This window comes from Gambusia affinis, linkage group LG16 (genome assembly GCF_019740435.1).
Source record: "Gambusia affinis linkage group LG16, SWU_Gaff_1.0, whole genome shotgun sequence".
NCBI lineage: Eukaryota > Metazoa > Chordata > Actinopteri > Cyprinodontiformes > Poeciliidae > Gambusia > Gambusia affinis.
The window spans coordinates 20,619,353-20,640,581 of record NC_057883.1 but is presented as its reverse complement, the minus strand read 5'-3'; the positions used below and the strand labels follow the sequence as shown (position 1 = coordinate 20,640,581).

At 37.5% G+C, this 21,229-nt stretch overlaps 1 protein-coding gene across 7 annotated transcripts in view; it reads right to left on the bottom strand.

Annotated features, from left to right (window-relative positions):
* The window catches only part of LOC122845856 (protein unc-79 homolog), a 70,872-nt gene that overhangs the window by 13,522 nt on the left and 36,121 nt on the right, over positions 1-21,229 (bottom strand). For 3 of the 7 annotated variants that reach the window (XM_044142348.1, XM_044142354.1, XM_044142349.1), the window contains exons 19-38: positions 20,082-20,309; positions 18,329-18,470; positions 17,125-17,204; positions 16,902-17,050; positions 15,733-15,890; positions 13,119-13,300; positions 11,737-11,938; positions 11,479-11,661; positions 9,630-9,698; positions 8,047-8,384; positions 7,773-7,955; positions 6,925-7,087; positions 5,889-6,038; positions 3,964-5,184; positions 3,010-3,111; positions 2,138-2,254; positions 935-1,037; positions 709-849; positions 569-607; positions 390-502 (exon numbers count right to left, since the gene is read on the bottom strand). In XM_044142348.1, coding sequence (XP_043998283.1) covers positions 390-502; positions 569-607; positions 709-849; positions 935-1,037; positions 2,138-2,254; positions 3,010-3,111; positions 3,964-5,184; positions 5,889-6,038; positions 6,925-7,087; positions 7,773-7,955; positions 8,047-8,384; positions 9,630-9,698; positions 11,479-11,661; positions 11,737-11,938; positions 13,119-13,300; positions 15,733-15,890; positions 16,902-17,050; positions 17,125-17,204; positions 18,329-18,470; positions 20,082-20,309 — 4,063 coding nt within the window. The remainder of the gene's footprint in view (positions 1-389; positions 503-568; positions 608-708; positions 850-934; positions 1,038-2,137; positions 2,255-3,009; positions 3,112-3,963; positions 5,185-5,888; positions 6,039-6,924; positions 7,088-7,772; positions 7,956-8,046; positions 8,385-9,629; positions 9,699-11,478; positions 11,662-11,736; positions 11,939-13,118; positions 13,301-15,732; positions 15,891-16,901; positions 17,051-17,124; positions 17,205-18,328; positions 18,471-20,081; positions 20,310-21,229) is intronic. The other 4 variants (XM_044142352.1, XM_044142355.1, XM_044142350.1 and 1 more) reach the window with 3 other exon arrangements.

The following is a 21,229-nucleotide window of genomic DNA, read 5'->3' as shown; positions in this document are numbered from 1 at the left end:
TCACTTTTGACTTAAAAGAAAAGTTTCGAAATCAAAAAAAATTTTAAATATGGGAGAAAAAATAATTTTTGTGGAAAAAAGAGATTTGAACCTGGAAAAAAGTTTGAAAATAATTTAAAATTTTTTTTTTATTAACATTGAAAAAAAAATTGACACTAAAATATCTTTATGGCCCCAATTTATCTCCATAACTACGCCCTTATGCATTTGACATATTTAAAACGTCGCTGTTTGGAGGAGGGTCCATTTCCTGGAAAACGTTCTGAACTCAATTGGTGGTAGATATTTTTTTGAATCAAACTGGTGGAGGTATTTGTTGTTGTTTTTTTAAACCCAGCTAGGTGTGTACGAGGCTTCAGACTGACTTTGGGTAAAAAGAAGAAGCAGACCTTTGATGTTGCTCTGGAAAAGCTGCGGTAAGATGCCGTTAGGGGCCAGCTGGTGAAACATGCAGCGCAGGAACTGCTTGGCCACGCCTGCTACATTTCCAGGGATCAACATGCTGAAAAACAGAAACAAAGTATTTCTGCATGCACACCTGAACACCTGAAGCTTTAGACTGTCTTACCTCTCGGCTTGTCCGGAGAAATTGCCACTCGACGCCAGCCTACAGAGGTCAAAGCATCAGATTCGGACTCAGGGAGGAATTATGCGTGAGCCAGTTATGAAACCATGAAGTGGTGAGTGGATGGAGCTGCAGCGCCCTACCTGCCCACAGACTGCATGATGTCGAGCAGCATGGGAGCAGCCAAATCCGGGCTCAGGTGGATGAACATGGACAGAACTACGACTGCAAGCCCCAGAGTCTCCTCATCGTATTCCTCCAGCACGGCGGCGCAGTCCCGGCACCTTAGGCGAGGAACAAAACATACAGCAAGTGATTCTGGGTATGAAACTCTGGTTCTCATCCAGGCGGAGGCAATGAATCATTCACCGGTCAGACATGGTGGTGGGCTGCTCGTCGATGAACTCCTCAGGCGCCGGAACAAACATGCTGACTGTGCTCGGCGCTGAAAGCAAGCTGGTTTTTGTGGGACCTGCCAGGGAGAAGACGTGGTTCAGTTCTTGTTTTATCATCTCAGCAGGGCTGGGCGATACAAATTAAAAAAAATAATAATCTGATTTTTTTTCTTACCAGATCTATGATTAGAAAGCCATTGTAGATAGAAAAGAGAAAAAGGAGTAAATTTCCGCCAAAAACTTTAGAAACTTTCTAGAAAAAATGTGGGAATTTGAGTAATGCAGAAAATTTCCAAACGTAAAAAAATTTGATTTTTGAAACTTAGAAATTTCCAAGTGTTTTTCTAGAACATTTCAGAGGAAAATTTCAAAAGTTCTCTGTCTTTTATTGCAAAATTTCACTTTTCATATTCAGAAAATTCCATGGTTTATATAGAAACTTTCTGAGATTAAAAAGCTTCTAATCTTTTTATAACAGATTTTAGAATTTGAAACTCAGAAATGTCTTTGTTTTTTTCTAGAACATTTCTGAGATCAATCGGAAATTTACTTTCTTAGTTTTTTTGTCTACAATGGTCCCAATATGCCGTCAAACAATCCGATTTCTGATTTCAATCATGTTTTCTTTGAGTTTTACAAAGTAGGAGCACTCAAAGAAGTTGCACTGCAAGAATCTTAATAATTTCCATAATTTTTAATTATGGGAATTATTATTATTTTTCATTTTGAAAATGAAGTCAAAACACAATTTTGCCAGAATTAGAAATCTTGAGTAGAGTAATCACAGTCTGACGTGAGCATCTCAAATCTTCTGGTTCTTTCTTCAAAATAAACATTTGTTTGTACCATCACTTCAAAATCCTGATATTCAAAAACTTGATTATATATATCTAAGCCTGACCATACTACCATTGCAGAGTTGACCTGAATTCAAAGTCAAAATAAATAGAGGCTATAGAAGATGTTTTCCAAACAAGATGACCACTTTGGGTGAGCTGACAATGAAATCTCAAGGAGGAGTGAATTGATGAAAAAAATAAATAAATCCAGACTTTCCAAAAGTTAAATCTTCAAAAATACATAACAGATTAATCAAAACTGATCTGATGCCCAGTCCTACATCTCATTTTACGTCATTTCCTGAAAACGTTTTGTTGCTACGGGGAAAAGTCCTGACCGGTCTCCCAGGTGCAGATGTTGTGCGGCGCACTGGACTGGTGCTCCAGCTGCCTCTTCATCAGCTGACTCATCGTCAGGGCGCCCAGAGAGCCTCGCTTCGCCTGCCGGTACTGAGCTGAAGGTCACACAAGACAAAAAAAACAGTCACATAACGCTTCGTTTGACTTGTTTTTGTTAGTTTTACAATCTGAAATTCCATATGGCCACTTTTCTAAAGTAATGACCCAAGTTATTTTTTGCCAAAAGTAAAAAAAAAAAATCTTTTTTTTTTTTGGCAAATCTCTTTTGACATTATTGGGCCTTTTGTTGTAGGAGGGTGACGATATTTTAAGAGTTGTAACCAAATGTTAACACATATCGTACAGAAAGAAACAACCTTGTTTTTCTGACTGTCTATTGTTAAATCAGATTAAACTTTTACTGTTTAAGACAATTTAAAATTACCAAAATTGTTTGTATTTGCTGAATGCCAGAATAAGGGGAGAGAAAACAAGTTAATTTATAAATGTGGTGGAGTTCCGCTGGGGTTGCTAGGTAACGGAGCTGAGCTCAGCAGGGGTTGCTAGGTAACAACAGAATATACATTGAATGTAACTTATTGGGAGGTTTTTGAAATGGCTTAATTCAAAACACCAAAAAAACATTAAATTGTTGCCAAAAAATGTTTGTGTGATTTATTTTAAGCACTTGGGCTGTTTTTTAAGAAGTAGTTGATACCCAGGTAGGAGTAAATTTTGCGCAATAAGTCCCCATTTAAGCCAAATTTCATGTCATTTAGAGAAAAAATGGGTTTTATGTATTTTTAAGAATACCGGAAATGGGTTTAGAAGTTCTTCAGACAGATTTTGTGGAGAAGTTTGTGATCCCTACTTGACACTGAGGAGCGATGGCTCGTTTCAGGTAGAGCAGCTTCAAGAGTTGGAGCTGAGGCTGATTCCCTGGGCTTTTCCAACGCAGACATACCTTTGTGTTCTGCAGGGACATGGAGAGAACATATGCATTACAATATATTTGGCAGATCAGAAGTCTGCACTTCCTCTGACTCTTTTGTATATAACATAATATCTGAATAGAACTTCAACAACAGAACACAAAAGTAGTAGAAAGTGTATTTTATCCATCACAATAAAGGGTTTATGCTCCAAAAACAGGAAAAAAAGCATTCTAAGTCCTTAATATCATCCTAAGATTAATTATATGCACTAAATTTCTATAAATCATCAAGGACATCTTTAGGAGTGGAGATAGGTTTTGAGGAATATCTGCTAAAGCTGTCACCATGTTGTGAAAGTTTGTTGAGAGAGATAATCTCTGAAAATATTGATCTCCTCCACCTCCATCCTGAGCTACTATTGGTGTCCCAAGAAATGCATCACTCCCAATTAAAATCAACCGATCAGAGTCAGGAGGAGGGCCTTAGCGCTGTCAATCATGCTCATGTACTTGCTGTTAAATGTGCTAATGACGGAGAAAAAGCTTATAGTTACAGGAAAACCGTTTAACTGCAGTCATCAGTGGTTGTGCTAACTAGACTGAGCATTCTTGACAGGCTCTATTAGAGGAGAGATTGTCAGCAGTGAGACTCCCTCCTGGCTTTGATTGATTGTTTCTAGATAGCATTGAGAGAAAACAATGCAAAATAAACAGATTATTTGTCTCATACCATCATCACTTAATAGCTTCAACAAATATGTAAAAATATATTTTTTCTAAAAGTTACATACTGCTGCAAAAACCTCAGGGATCTGTGTCAACTATTAGAGATTTGCTCCAGAGTTCCTTTCTAACAAGCTGAGCTAATGACCCTTTTATTTTGAGTCTTACCCGTCTCAGTCGTCGCTTCTCCTCCCAGCTTGTCGAACGTGTTGAACGAAATGTCCAGGTATTCCCTCTGGATGGCGCTGACGGCGATCTTCCTCTGCTTCCGCTGCCGGGGAACGATCTGGATTTTGAACTCTGCTTCATCATTATCGTCTGTGTTTTCGGGTTTGGGTTCGCTGTCGGCTTCGTCCCCTATGTCTTCGTCTTCCTCGTCGTCTCCATCCTCCTCTTCGTCGTTGCTGTCTGTCTTGCTTCTCTCTGGCGAGGAAAGCGGCTCGGCTTTGTCCTCTGGGATGTCCAAGAAGACGGTCCTGCCGGAGGGACTGGAGCCAATCACAGAGGAGTCGTCTAACGAGGAGTCGGGGACATTCGGAGTCTTCCTCAGCAGATCTCTCTTCTGCTTCAAGGTCATCGGGCTTTCAAAGGAAACGTTCTCCAGGCGTTCAGGGATTTCTAAAGAGGCGCTTGGAGTCAACCCCTTGAGTTTCCTCTCTGAAGATGGCGGCTCTTTTCCAACCACAGCCTCTGAGTTGTTTTTTTCACTGGAGCAATCCTCAACGCTCACCTGAACCACAGGAGACAACCGCAACGTGTTGCTGCTAGCGGGGGACGCCAAGACCTTCGGACTCCCGCTGAATCTGGAGCCTATGATGGTGTTGAGGTCGAACTCTTCATCGCTCTCCACGATCCTCAGCGGAGGCAGCGGTTCGAACACCAGGGAGTCGCTGTCGGACATGGAGAGCAGAGAGTGTTTTTCTGGAATGGAGGTGCAGTCTGACGACAGGTCGATGAGGTCTTGGTCCTCTTTCTCCTGAGCCGACCCTTCTAACGAGCCCTGGTCCAGTTTGTCCTCGAACGTCTCCATGCAGCTGAGCCGGACCTCTGGGATGACGGGTTTGGCCGTGTCCGACTGGCCGCCACGGGAACCTCGGCGATCCACGGGATCGACCCGAAACGAAGAACCGTCGCAGGATCCCTTACCCTGCTGCCTGCGGGAGGAGGAGAGGACCGCAGCGGGCGCCTGCATGTCGCAACGATCGATGCAGGACTTCCTGCGGTGTTCGTCCAAACTGAAAAGGATGGAGTCCGTGTTGGAAATGTCCAGAGACTTTTGCTTATGCATGGCCTGAAGGCGCTTCTTCCTGGTGCTCTCCTCCCTGACGCAGTGCAGGAAGCTGTCCTGGAGCGCGCTGGCTTCACGGTACTCCGACAGCTCGATTTCACCTGACGCACAGAACAAAAATGAAGCAGAAAGGGACTCCAGAAATCACAAACTGTGTTTCCATTAACCACAAAACTCCACAAGTTCGGAGTATGAAAATAAAATTTGCTTGATGGAAACAAGCAAACTTTGCTAGGATAGTTTTTCATTTATATCAAAAAAGACATATTTCACAGAACTGCAACGGAAACACTTTTATCGCATCACACGGGTCACGTGATCAGCAGCCAGTTTTCACTCCTGGCGAAAACCAGAAAGAAGATGACAGGAAGTAGTGGGAGGATGATGGGGGTTTTTTTGGACAGTGTCTAGCTGGCTCCACCAGAGCTCTCACAGCATCACAAAGCTCATAAAAAGTTGCCCGTCACCATAACATTTTGAATGTTATCACAAAAGCTCTTCTGCAAAATACTGAATATGTCTCTGCTCCCAAGTATAAGCGGATCATCTCTGCAACGGCTGAATAAGATGCTAACATCTCCTATGATGGCTACTAGATGAGGAGCGCTGGAGCCATCCATCACTGCTGATCCTTTAATGATTCATCAAGTAAACAAGCTTATTTATGTGTGATTTTAATTTTATTTCTTATTTAACAGAAACACCAAAGTTGCAAAATTGTGGGTTTTTTTAACATTAGCAGAATATAGACAAACATTTGCAAACACGGCTACTGATTTGGTTTATAAAGGTGAAAACTTCTTACTTCTCTTGGCGTTCAGCTCCACTGGCTGATACTTCACAGACTTGCTGCCTCCAATCCTTTTCAAACGGGCAAAAAATGTCTGGGACTCCTTGTTGGCAGCTCCAGTCGGTGTGTCATGGACGTCTGACTCATCGAAGACGCTGTCTTCCTCTGACGTAGAGAAAGACATGGGATTTATCAAAGATGATGTATTATACTTCCTTGAACAGGTTAGGATTGGTCCATGCCGATACAAAACATGTTCATTACGTTTTTGCACAAAATAGTTTTAGATAATGAAATTTTAGTCCTTCATTCCTTTCAGAATAAGCTGTTTTAGGACATTCTGTCACTTTAAATCCAAATAAGCCATCATGGCCTCCAACTCAACGTTTCCATCACACGCGAAAATGGCTGCAAAATAATGTGTAACTATACAACTGTACAGATTTGAAAAGCAGAAGTGGAGCCTCCTGTACAGCCAACAAGAATGCAGCAAATGGTTTCTGGATGGGAAGTCAACAATAAAACACTTGTCTTTTCCAGCAGCCATTGTACATTGGTAAAACCAGCTGACCAAATGTGCTGGACCTTTGCTTGGGTTGCTAGGTAACAGGCTGGATTTGGCTGTGGTTGCTAAGCCAACCCCAGCCAAATATATGTATCAACAGATACGGCACAGTATCTGTCGATTGTTTGGTGTATGGAAAAGGGCTCATTTTCCATACACCAAAAAATATTAAATTATTGCCAAAAAACGGTTGGGTGACTTTTTTTAAGCATTTCGGTTGACTTAGAAGTAATTAAGACCAGATGGAAGTATAAAAAATGTACAATGTGAATTTATATTTACATAAATCTCGAAAGGTCTTCATTTTGTTATTAAATATCCACATAAGCCTAAATATGTTAGAAAAATTCACAGGTTGCTGTGGAGTGTATTTTATGATTTTTAAAACAGCCAATCAGAAAATGCTTTTCTGCTTCATGATCTAAGAATCAGTAGTTATTAGCAACTGATAAAATGGCCGAGTTATTAAAGCGTTTCTTTTTTTACCTTTCTCCTTCTCGCTGTAGCGGCTTATGTTGGAGTTGTCGCTGTAGAGCGGCCCGGCAGCGGCGTGCGGACGGCAGCTGTGATACTGAGCGTTTAGGGTGTTGATGGTGATGTGCACCAGGTGAAGCACCACTTTACTGCCATCCATCTCTCGATAAGGGTACTGCAACGCAATAAGTACATGCTCTGAAGTTCAGAGTCCTCCCAGATTAAAGTTTTTAATTTTTCTGACTGAAGATATTTGCGGCTTCCTGACTTTTTTATTCACTTCTTCTATTTCAATGGACTTTTTGAACTATCTCACCTCATCATCATAAATAAAATGTTGAAATCAACATAAAGAAACTAAATTAAAATATATTTTATTACTTGTTGTTTTGTGCCACTAACAGTACAACCAGTAATTTTCTAAACTGCATAACTGGTCTCGATTTAGAGGTTGTAATTTTTCTTAAATATTCATTTGGAGATTTTTCCCCTGCAATAAATGTTTAATTTATTTTATTTAAATGTGGAGGGTGCTGAATGAATATGGTTGAAACCAGAAATGACCAAACACTATAAAACAGGCAATATTTTTTTCCTCACTTTGACTGTAACTCAAACTTACCAAATTACCAAAAGCTACTGGGAGGAACTAGTGAAGATATTTTTTTAACAGTTTAAAACACAAGTTATAAAAAAGTACTATTTTAAAATATCAAGAATTATTCATGCAAAACAAAGATGAGAGGTGAAGAGTAATTTTCATGGTTTGAAAATACTGAATTGTAATACAGATCTACTGAGATACGTCAGTTTAAGAAACCCAATGACTTCTGTGCTGTATTTTTTTATTATAGAAATACCTTGTAGAGGATAACAAGCAGAGCTTTGAGCCACATCTGCCGAATATGCGGCTTCAAAGCCCACAAAGAGCATCGCGGCGGCTGCTGAAAATAGTGTCTGAGCTGCGGACAAGCGCAGTACTTCAACACCTGGACCACCAGGGGGAGCAGCTGCTTTCCCAAACTGATATTATAATCCATCACCTGAAGGAAACCACAGTCAGAATCACATTGTTTACAATCCAAACACAATGAAGTGATGCAAAAGCGGGAAATTAAATCAGATATCAGTCACTTGTGCAATCCCAGCAATGAAGGCGTTGAAGCAGGTGGAGGTTCGCATCTTCTGAGGTGCAATCATGAAGCAGCCTTCCTGTTGATCGTAACCCAGCAGCACGTACAGGTGCCTCTTCACGGTGTTGAACGCCTTGGCGCTGCTGATGTCAGCGTCGGCGCTGCTCTGGTCTTTGGCCATGAATTTCATGAGCACCATGATGAGCTGGTGAACCGTCTGGTGGTCGATGCCGGCGTCTTCGGGCAGCAGGTCTCTGATTATGGTGTCGTCCTCAGGAGAAGGAGTCTGGCCTGTAAAAGGTGCTGAAGCGTCAGGGTTAAAGTGCAGGAGGAAGCGTGCTACAGGGAGGAGTGGAGGGCAGGGAGCAGCAGCGGGGTGGGGAGGGGTGTAACAGCACAGAGGTAGGGGAGTCAACTCAACCTGTTCAGGAATAATGGAGACACCATCATGGAGCATAAACAGAGCGTTAATGGGTTATGCAAATGGGAAAGAAAAACAAATGAGCAGCAATCTGTTTGCAAAGGAGCACATCTTAATTAGTTTTGTTTTATATGTTAAAACTCAACTAATTTAGAATAGATTAGATCCCCAAGGAAAAATTGCTTATTCGCTGACAAACTACTCCATCAAAGGTGTTAAATATAAATAATACAAATTACAGATAAAGCTGATCAAATATGTATACCTAGAGTGATGTAAGTAATTCAGTATGACTGAATATAAATAAATAACGAAGAAATAAATAAGCATGCACATGCAAGGGGTCATTTCCTTAAACAGGAGTTTTGTTCTTGTGTCAAGAAGGCAGATACTTTCAATAAGATTTTCATAATATTCTGAATCTTTAAAAATAACATCATTTTGTGTCAGCTGTATTAAATACTGACTGAATAACAGAAAATTGTAGGTTTCTCAACCTAACCTACAATTTTCCTTAAGCTATATTTATAAAACAAAACAAAACAATCACCACTATTATTCTGTGGCTGAATAGAAAAATATATAAAATATTTGAAACACATAATTCTCAATGAACAGAGAGACGTTCATACAGAAGTATGAAGAAATGCTAAAACCTCGCTTCAAGTAGTGTTTTAACGCACAACAGCCTGAAAGTCCTCTATGTTTCTAGGCGCCATGTTTTGTTGTTTTCCACTATGTTACAAATTTTCTGCGTTTTCCCCCCGTTTATCTGTAATTACATCCTCGCCTTCGTAGCACGTCATTAATTCTTAGCTGACAAGTTGTCGCTTAAGAAGCATTTCGAGTGTTTATATTTAAAAACAGAACCGCATAACGACCGCTACTCTTCACCCCACCGCCATCTTTGTTTTTGCATCAATGGCTCCTTTCAAGAATGACCAGCGTCGCCCTCTGCTGGATGGCGGCCAAACTACAACACTAATAGAACAGATTTTAATCTAATAAACTATTAACTGACAATTAATCATAAGTTATTTAATTGTTGCATCCCTAAGCTCAATTGCTTTAATTTTTACTTTTAAATGTTAGACTGAATGACGTGGTTTCTCCCCAATATGGTACAATATATAAGTATGTTTCGGATTTGGGTTGTAGTTTACCTGGCAGGACTTTCTCTATCATATCTCCAAGTGCTGGTGCAGATTGCTCTTGCCTGGTAAGCCTTAGTGCTAAAAACCACAGATGAAGAACAAAATTTAGAAAAATGTACAGGAGGCGATGGAACTGGATACATGATCTTCGAACATGTGATTATAAAAACATAACCACACGTAAATGAAAACATATGATTAAAGACAAAAACCATGACATGTCCATACAGACTGTTTGTAAATGAATGGCATGAAAGGAAATTCATCCTTATTTTACCACAAAGAGCAGCACTAACTTGGTAAAAACAAAAAAGTTCAAACTTAAAAATGTGCTTGGACTTTGTGGAAACAAATAGTGATTTTTCTCACAGAAGTAACTCGAAATAGATATTTATCAGATGTCAGTCATAGAAATGGACATGATCAAAACAGAAATCAGCATCAAAGACAAAAAAATTAAATATTAAAAATTTTATTATTATAAATAAATGAGAAATATTTCCAGAAAATGTTTGAATGTCCATGACATTTTTTTTTATTTATTCACTCCCCCTTGGTAAAAAAATAAATAAATAAAAAGCTTTTCACTTTTTATTGAAACAGTGTAAGCTGACACTAAAACATTTAATCAATGTTATAAAAATTACTTTAAAGAAAAATATCAGTGGGAAACTTGATGCAGCCACAACAAATGTACAGTAACTAAGGTTTTCTTAAACTCTGTTTTCAGAGTTTAAAGGGTTTATTTCCAAGACCTACCAGGCTAGAGGAGAAGAGTAAGGGAGGGAAAATGTCCAAAGCTCTCAATGGGAACTGGAGCCGCCTCTGGGGAAGTCACCAGTTCTCCATAAAAACCATTAAAAACCATTAGACGATATCCAGTCGCCACATGTTTGCACGCCAGGAAAAAGCCTTTCAGTCCCACTCTCATGGAATGTAAATATTAAGTTTTCTTTACTTTTCTGGGACTTTTCACTTGAACTGTGTGCTTTGCTCAGATCTTACAATGTTAGTATTGATTTAATACTTGGTATCAATATTATCAATAGTTTAGACAAATTTTATTGGCTTTATGAACTGATCCCAGAACATTGCAGCTGCAGCTAATGATTATTTTAGTAATCTTTAGTTGATAATTATTACTAAAATACTTGTCATCAACTAATTGATTCATCAGTTAATTAACTATCTAATTAATTGATTAATAATTCTGTGGACACATTGAATGTGCCCACAGAATGGTTTTATTTAACCACTGAAGCCTTTTTTATACAGTATTAAAAAATCCATTAAAAGATGCAAATAAACAATTAGACTCATGTTTAAATGAAAAATACTATGAAATCATGTAAGCTATATATAACATAAAGTTAAATAACAAAATCAGGCAAAAGAATATTGTTTCTATATAAAACTTATTAAACTTTAACAAAAACTGCAGGTGTTTTAAAACAAACTTGTTCTTTATTAAGTGAAGTTTCTCACAGTTGGTTGCATATTGAGAAATTTTACTCAAGTAAAAGTAGCAATACGTCATTATAAAGGTACTCAGGTAAAAGTAAAAGTTTTTTACAGTTTAGTAAAAATACTCGTAAAAGTACTTTTTCCCACAAAATGTTACACAAGTAAAGGTAACTAAGTAAATGTAACTAGTTACTTCCCAACTCAGGAGTCAGCTGAGTAGACTCAGTCACATTTGTTTGAGTAACTTTTTGGGAAAAAATTACTTTTATAAGTAATTTTTCTTCACTGTACATGTAAGAGTCTTGTGTCTTTAAAGGTCTTTGGAGACAGAGTTTGACTGCTGGTTTCAGCGCAGTGAGGTCAGAGGTCAGATGTATCGTCTTGTTCTACTCACGAAGTCGGTTGCTCAGCGACTCTGGGAGGGAAAAGGTGCGTTTCGATTCCTCCTGGCCTCCCTTCACACTGTCACGTAGCGAGCGCACGCTCTTCTGCTGGTTCCTGGCGAAACGCGCCCGCCGTATCTTCCACATCGCCGCGTCGCTCAGGTTCGCCACATTGGTTCGCACAGCTGTGATCGCTACAAAAAAGAAAAGAGAAACCTTAATCTGTGAAGACGATCGGCTGTAATTCATCAAGCGTGACGACTTCGTACTGGTGGGGAAGGGAAACTCCTTGTTGCAATCCAGGTGCAGCTGAGCCTCCAGCGACAGCGTCTCAAAGCGGTTGACGAAAAACTCCCAGCTCAGAGCAGGAATGTCTTTCTTCAGGAAGTGCAGCAGGAGAAGTTTGCTGAGAATGATGGGCCGATCCCTGACGACGGTGTCAAACTGGAAGTCCAGACACAGACACAAACCCTGCAGAGCCAACAGGTTCAAAAACACAACAAAAAAATCATCATCTTATTCAATATTGATCAAGAAGTTCACACACTAAAATCAAAATGTCTTTAACCAGAGATGTGTAGTAACTAGTTGCATTTACTTCTGTAACCTTTTGGAAAATTTACTTTTAGGAGTATTTTTACAACGCTGTACTTTTTACCTTTACTTGAGTAATTTTATTATGAAGTATTTCTACTCTTACTTGAGTAAAATTTCTGGATTTTCTACCCACTGAATGAAAAACAAACATTCACGGGGTAGAATGTTTGTTTCTAATTTCTACCCGGTTAAAAAAAATCACTGTCTGGTGATTTTTTTTAAATCAAAAAATTAGCAGACAGACACACACCTGCAGTTTTTGTTAAAGATTCATAAGTTTTTTATTAAAAGATTTGAACATAATTATTTTGCCTGATTTTGTTATTTTTTTACCCTCCAGGGGGTCTTTTTTGTGGGCTCTAGTGTCCCTTATATGACAGTAGGCTGACAAGAAAGGGGGTAAGAGAGGGGGAAGACATGCGGCAAATGTCGGTCTGGTCCGGGAATCAAACCTGCGACGGCCGCGTCGAGGACCCAAGGCCTCCAAATGTGGGTCGTGCTATGCCCTACGCCACCACAGCACGCCCTATTTTGTTATTTTTTATTACTGATATGAATTAATGTTATTTTCATCCTTAAAATACCAAAATTTCCACTTAACTTTATATTTTTAAATTATTTAATTTTTAAATATTGAATGATTGATAATTTGACTAGTCTACTTGAATAGACTTTTTAGCAAATACTTTTTTACTGTTACTTGAGTAATTTCTTGGCTGGCTACTTTTACATATAGTTGAGTAAAAATATGTTGAAGTAGTTCTATTCTTACTTGAGTACAATTTTTGGGTACTCTGGCCACCTCCTCCATTAAGCAATTTGACAAAGATAAAATTAGTTCATGTAAATCGAAATGTGAAGACTCACAAAAAATAGACACTTCTAGTCTTTATAAGCTTTGAAACAGCATATAAATTTACACAAATAGTTCCTCCGAAAGAAATAAAAACTTTGGACATTACTCGTGACAAACATTTGACTTGCAGAACTTCAAAACAGAAAAAAGTGACCCCAATGTTTCCTACATATCAGTTATTTTCTCCTATCGGCTGACCTGCAGCGCCGGCCTCTTGATGGTGTCCAGCAGCAGTCTGGCCCTGGTGGCCACAGCAGGGTTGACATCCTCCACCGAGGCCAGGAAGCAGCAGAAAGCGTGGGCTAAGGAGTACTTCAGCCGGTGGTTTTTGGTCACAGAGCTGATGTCCAGAAAACGACACAGCACCGCCACCTTCTCGACTAGAGAGAATGAAAAATTATCAGGAACAAACTGTGAATAAGAGGAAAGAAGCTACTACATGCTAGGGACACAAACAAATTAATAGTCAGTCGATTAATGGCTTATTAGATTAAAATTTATTCCAACTGATTAACTAAAACATCCGCTTTAAAGTCCTTTTAGTGTTATAGTTCGGCCGCCATCCAGCAGAGGGCGCAGCTGGTCATCCTTAAACGGAGCCGTTGACACAGAAACAAACAAAGATGGCGGCGGAGCCAGAAGAGTAACGGTCCAAATTTTTAAAAGAAGTTCGGTGTGGGATGCAAAATGCATTTTATGCGCTTCTGTTTTGAAATATAAACACTCCACAAGCTGCTAATGTTTCATTTTAATAGCGCTGATTTAGCTGTGTTGAATTAAACGTTTGATTTTGAGGGTTTTGTGAGTTAGAGCACTCATGGAGCGAAGTTTTGTTCCTTCAAGAGCGACCACAGACATGAACGTCTCTCTGTTCATGGAGCATCAATTGTTTTTCATATTTTATAATTTCCATCTTTTATTTTTCTATTCAGCAACCTAAGAGAGGACTCTACTGTTGCATTTTATAAATATGTCCAAGTTTAATAATGTTAGTAAACGACCTTTTTTAAAATTTAGTCAATACTTTGTATTGCTAACACAAAATAATGTAAAAATGTTTATATATATATTTTTTAAAATTCAGGATATTATCAAAAAATTTGCCCTTTATGTTCTGGAAAGAGTTACAAGTCAGTTTTGGTTTTTAACATGGCCGCTTATTAATTAATCGTAGTCAATCAATAAAATCAATCAATTTTAGATTAATTCATTAATCGATAACTTGCATCTCTACAACGTCCCCAGAAGTATTTCATTTAATACAGATGATTTAGCTATGGTGTTTTAGTCAATGTATTTTTATTTTTATAAATAGAATTTTAAAGTGACTAGTAGAATCGAGAAACCATTTGTATAAAACCTGCAACACAACATGAAATAGACTTATAGATCTAAAAAATCCACACATAACATTCAATCTAAAAAAACCAAACAAAAAACCCCTCTAGACTTTCTGAGAAACAGTCATTCTTATCAATCGTTTCTCTGTTCTCAAAACAACGGAAAAAACATGGAGAACTTTTCTTTGAGCAACCAGTCAATCACAAATTCTCCTTGTATTTAATTTCACGTATTTCCAAAAATGTATTTTTTAAAGGCAGATGTAATACCCACGTAAGTGCAATCACTGAATGTTATAACCTGGAGGTAATTGTCTCCTCACTTTGAGAATCACTGCTTTAGAAAAATTTGAAAATCTGATGTTGACCATTAGGTGTCAGTATGGGAGAACAGTTGAGTTTGTGCAACCGTCTGAAAGCCTGTTGGTGCCATTTATGACTGAAATATATTGGAAAATAATGCCAACATGTGTACATTTAGAATTCCTAACACAACCTTAACAGAAATACATAGTTTCTGTCTAGAAAGTCTTATTTAATAAATTCCAAAACTGTTCTTTTTCTCAAGCGTTGCTGAATCTTTGTGTTATTTCTACTTATTTCCAATAAACCCAGATATCTACTGCCACCGTATCATTTGCCAAGTGCTTTGTGTCAACATTGTAAAGCTGCTCTCCATCTGCAATAAGGCAGGATAACTATTATTAACTACTAACCTAATAGAACACAAGTAAACAGCTTAATCACGATTAATTGTTTATTGAAATTATCTTCAACTAATTTACTAATCGATTAATCATTAACTGGAGTATTGAGACAAAAAAGGGGAATTTGTCGAAAGAACAAAACAGTCAAAGCAGTAATTAAGCCGAAACTATAAAAAAATAGAACAATTTTGCATTTAATATGAAAATAAATCTCCTGAAATGGCAAAATTTTAGCCACAAATCTGTTTAAGCACTTTTTACTGTCTATTAATCAGTTAATCCAAAAAAATAGACACAAATCAGTCCTACACTTTATTTACGTTAAGTGAAGTAAAAGAGGCTGAATTTTCACATGTTCATGTTAAAAGTATGTTTTATAGTTGCAGATCCATTCTTTGCTAGAAATAGTCAAGCATTCACTAAAAGTAATGGTATATTATTGCATTTTAGGTAAAATCTTTTTATTCTTATTTAAAAAAATAAAAATAATACTAATACTGGAAATGCATTTTAAAAATTAATATACAAAAAGCTTAAATGGTGAAATGAAAAATTAGCTGAATATGCCAGTAATCAATTAATCATCAGAATAATTGTAAGTTTCAGCTCTAAATCCTAAAACGTCTCATTTGGCAAACGGGTCATAAAAACACAAGTTTACTAATTCCCTGTACTTTTTGTACAGGGAAAATATTTCATAATATACAGTATATATATATATTAATGTCGGTAAAGATTAGGATACTAACAATCGAGCTCTCTCACCAGCTTCAAAGCGTATTTTCCAGTCTTTGCTGTTAAAGTTTGTGTTGATGAGCGTCCAGAAGATGTCGGCTCCGTGGGACAGTGAGAGCGCGTGGAGGAGCTGCGGCACGGCCAGCGAGGCCAGCTGGCAGAACTCGGACTTCAGCATCGACCACAGGCTGAAACACAGAACGCACCAGGAGTCACAGAGCGACCCGAAACCAACCAGACCAACCGGGGGTGCAGACCTGTCACAATAACAGATTTTACTGGATGATAAATTGTCTCAGAACTTATTGCAATAAAAGATAATATTGTTGTTTTGAGACCATTTTCTAGCAATATAGTAGCAATAACAGCATAATATTGTAAGAACACGTTCTCAAGGATCAATAAAATTTAAATTCTAGTGAAAATGTAAACACTGCAACCAGAAGGCATTTGAAATATCCAAAATGAATAACAACAGAAACAACAAATAAAATGAATTATGAAGTTTGTGTAAAAAAATGTATCTTTCAAAAAAAAAAGAGGTAGATGAGACCGAAGACTTTTGTCATTCAGTTTTTGGTAAAAAGAGAGAGAAAAGAGAAAAACAAAATGAAATGAAAATTATTGAGTTTCTTTTAATTTTTCATGCAATTAATTGATTTATTGTTTCTTATGACAGGCCTAGAGGGGTGTCCAAAACTAATTTTACATTTCAAAAATAGCCTAAACTTGGTTTGGCGGTTAAAATCTTAAAATGGAAAAAGCAATGTGCAAAAAAAAAAAGTATTTATCCGGGGTTTTACTTTTAATTTAATTTATTAGTAAAAAAAGGACCATAAACATCCAGTAGCTTTTATTAAAATGCAGACCTGGGGATGCACACTGGAAAATAAAGCAGGACTGAGCCATGAACTGTTCACAAAAAATCCAGAAAAAAATGAAAGATTTATGATTTGCTGTTTTGCTTTGTTTTGATCTGGCAAACCTGTAAGCTTTTTTGTTTTAAGCCTACAAAGAACTACAGATATCTGACTGCTTTGCTCATTTCATCAAAATATTGTGTGTTTATTTAGCGAGTAAAAATAACAAAATAAAGTAGTTAGAAGTACTAAAAATGTAGTGGCGCCTGGAGAAGTTACAACTTGACATTTCTGGCCCATATGCCAAAAAGTTTGGACACCCCAGGGTCCTTTCTCCACCTGGGGATGAGCTTCTTCTCCTGGATGTAGGCCAGGAACTGCGGGTGATCCTTGCAGGCCAGGTACAGACACTCTCCATGCAGGCACAGGATCTTCAGGCAGTTCAGCATGTTAAACAAGATGTCAGGCTCCTCAAACTTGGACATTTCCTGACAACACAGCAAAAATCCATGACTAACAATCAAAATGCATAAACCAGCAAGTACTGGCTCAGAGTAGCTACCTGCAGGATGGTGTATATCAGCTTTAAGGACACAGGAAGCTGCTGGTAGGAGAACTTCTTGTCAGAGTTGTTCTTCATGGCTGGAAGGAAAAATCGATTTAACACAATTCAACTAAATAATAAACAAATTTCCTGTAAATGAGGCTCTGGTGATAAAGTTGCACATCACAAAACAATAACCGTGTCCAAAAATATAAAATGGTAAACTAAGCAGAAGAGCAGTGAATCTCAATATGTAAAAAAAGGTTGTTTTCAGTTGTTTTTTTCCCATCTATTCAGATGTACATGGCCTTAAAGGTGCTGGAATTCTGCTTGGGTTGCTAGGTAACAGACTGGGCTTGGCTGAGGTTGCTAGGTAACGGCAGAACTCCTGTGGAATGTGACACAGTAAATGGGAGGTTTTTGAAACGGCTCATTTTCCAGACACCAAAAAACATGAACTCACTGCTGGAAAAACAGCTGGATGTTTTTTAGAAGCAGTAGAGACCCAAATAGAAGCACAAAATGTGCAAAATGTGGGCTTTGCATATTAGATCTAGTTTAACAAAGCTTTTGCATTAATCCTAATTTTATAGAAGCTTCAATCACAATTATTGAGCTGATTTTACTCAGAAGAAAATCCTTGCAGCGTCCTGCCCAAAAAATTAAAAACTGCATGCTGATACAATCTTGTTTTGTATCCACAATGACTTACTGATCTGCTAAAATAAAAATTTCATTATTTTATTGATTTCAACAAAATTATATATTTTTTGGTTTATTACATTTGACTTTTTACTGTAAAATGTAGATCAAATAAAAAAAAAGCCACCATATGTGTGTTTTTTGGATCATTGATGTCTTTGAGTTATTTTGGTGGCAAAACTAACCACCTTAAAATGAGCTTTTCTCCAACATTAAAGGTAGATATGAAGACTTTATCAGGTCGATATGTATCAGTGACTTTGTTTCTCACCTGTTTATGAATTTCTTTAAATCGGAACAAAATATTTTATGAGGTCTTTTACTTCATCTTGTTCAAACCGTAATTAATCCTGAGTAAGGATGGAGAAACTGAACCAAACACATTTGTTTTATCACAACCTATGAATTAAGTAGGTGACAATCTTTTTTCCATCTATAAAATGAATCGAAGTGTGACAAATAAAGACATCAGTTCTTTCTGTTTCTGTTTCAAGTCAGCCGAAGTGAAACTGATCCAGACCTGGGTTCTCAGGAGAATGGTTGTTGGGGTTGTCGTTGTTCGGCTCTCTTGGGTTTTCTCCTTCCTCGCTTCCATTTTCCGTCCCAAGAGAGAAGGCTGGTTGACACGAGATCAACGTGTCCTCCAAACAGTCCGTTGGCTCCTACAGAGACAGAAAATGTCTCATTGTTCTCTCCTGCGTGATGTTTATATTCACAGTGTAGCTGAACTTCACTTTCCCAACTCTTTTTCAGGAAAATGTCACTAAATGAAGAAGCTGAAAGACGGTTTGAATAATGAGTCAAATGTGGGGTTCATTCCTGGTATTTGTGTTGGTATTTTAAAGATCAAAATAAAAATTATTTATATAAAAAACATAATTACACAATAACAAAATCAGGCATATTCTTTCAAGAAAAACTTATGAAACTTTAACAAAAACCGCAAGTCTGTGTCTGTTGAATTTTTGGTGTAAACCAAAAATGTTTGTTTTTAATTCAGTGGGTAGAAAATCCAGAAGTTTTACTGTAGAAACAGTAGAAATACTTCATAATAAAATTACTCAACTAAAAGTAAAACGTACAATTAGTAAAAATACTCATAAAAATATTTTTTTTCCAAAAATGTTGCTCAGGTAGATGTAACTAGTTACTACAAATCCATAAATTTGACTCAAATTAGAGAAGCGATACTTTATAATAAAAATACTCAAGTGAAAATTAAAAGTACAGCATAGCTACAATACTCCTAAAAGTATTTTTTTTTTTCCAAAAACCTACTCAAGTTAATGTAAGTAGACTACAAATCTACAGTCATTTGAGTAGAGTAGCAACTAGTTACAGTTACTTAGTTTGCTTGAGTAACTTTTTGGAAAAAATTACTTGTATAAGTAGTTTTAAAACATTGTACCTTTTATTCTTATTTGAGTAAAATGTCTGGATACTGTACCTACTGTAAGTATCTACACAGAATGAAGAAAAAACAAAAAATGCTTGAGATATAAACACAAGTAAGTTCAAGTTTAAGTTCAAGTAAGACTAAATTTTACTCAACTAACAGTAGAAATACTTCATTATAAAACTACTCAAGTAAAAGTAAAAAGTACAGAGTAGTACTTTTTTATTTACTCAAGTAATATTTACTTGAGTAAATATGATCAAATATTTACTTGAGTAAATATTGTCAAATATTTACTCAAGTAAAAGTAACTAGTTACTACACAACTCTGGAGTCATTTGATCAGAGTTGGATAGTAACTAGAGTAATATTTTGTAAAGTATCGCTACTCTTGAATAAAATATCTGGATCTACCTACAGTGAGTAACTTCACAGACTGAAGAAAACACAAAAACTGCAGGAGATATAGACTTATTTAGCCTTTAAGTTAAATCAAGAATTATTGTTTGGGCCCAAATTTTACTCAAGTAAGAGCAGCGATTCTTCATAATACTCAAGTAAAGGTAAAAAGTAAAAATACTCCTATAATAGTAAATTATTTCCCAAACGTTACTCAAGTTGCTTTGCAAATGACTCTAAAGTTGGGTAGTAACTAGTTACATTTACTTGACTAACCTTTTGAGAACGATGTACTTTTAGAAGTAATTTTACTACGTTGTACTTTATAGTTTTACTCGAGTAGTTCTATTATGAAGTATCACCACTCAAATGTAACTAGTTACTACCCAACACTGAGGTAGATGGAGGCATTAGATGGTTGAGACAAGGAGTCTGCAGGGCTTAAACATAAAGCGAGGTTAATTTATGCACGTCTCACCACCAGGCGGATCTCCTCCCGGGGGGTCAGCCTCTCCAGAAGCTCACAGCCCAGCTGGTAGCACAGGATGCTGGATTGGCACAAGCTACACTCAAGGGCCTTCTCATCCTTCTGGCAGGTGTGGGATCCGCCCCAGGGGGCCTGGAAGACGTTGTTGATGATGCCGACAATATCCTTCCCCAGGCTGCTGTCTAGACCCAGCATCACACCGTCGTCTTGCAGCTCCATCTGCGCCGGCATGGGGGAAACAGACACGTAACGGGGCAGAAAGTGGAGCGCGACACAAATTTAAAGATCCCACCTGTGGGCCGCTCTGGAACTGAAATGTGTCTGTGTGGATTTAAGCTACTGCGTTCAGCTGAAACCGGATAATTACCTTTTTTTTCTGTCTCTATTTTCCTAATTTAGGCCTGTCATAATAACAACAAATTGTCCCAGAAGATAAACGATAATATTGTTGTTTTGACACCATTTTGAAATAATATAATGTTGATGGTATAATAATGCAGGAACACAATCTCAAAGATCAATGAACTATAAATGCTAATGAACATTTAACACTGAAACTGGAAGACATTTTAAATGTCCAAAAATAAATAAACAAAACAACAGAAACAACAAATAAAATGAATTATGAAGTTTCTGTAAACAAAATTATCCTCTAAAAAAGGAGTTAGTTGAAACCAAACCAAATTGAAGACCAGTTTTGGTAGAAAGAAGGATGATAAATCATGATCAAAACTCTTTAAAATGAGAAAGTTTCTTGTTATAATAGATGTAAACACAGCTGGCCAAAAGTCCTGGAGTTCCGCTTGGGTTGCTAGGTAACGGGGCCAGACTTGGCTGGGGTTGCTAGGTAACGGGGCCAGACTTGGCTGGGGTTGCTAGGTAACAGCGAAGTGCCCATGGAATGTGAGCAGTCGGTTTTTAAAACGGCTTGTTTTCCCAGCGACAAAAACATTAATTTAATCCCAAAAAACATCTGGGTGTGTTTTTTTTTTAAGTGCTTCAGTTTTTTTCTAGAATCAGCTGAGACCCAAATGGAAGTTAAAAAAAAAGTGAGTTTTGCATAATATGTCCCATGTAAATGTAAAGTAATCCCAGTGTGTGTACATTTCTGAATCTGATAAAACTATTAGAAATATAAC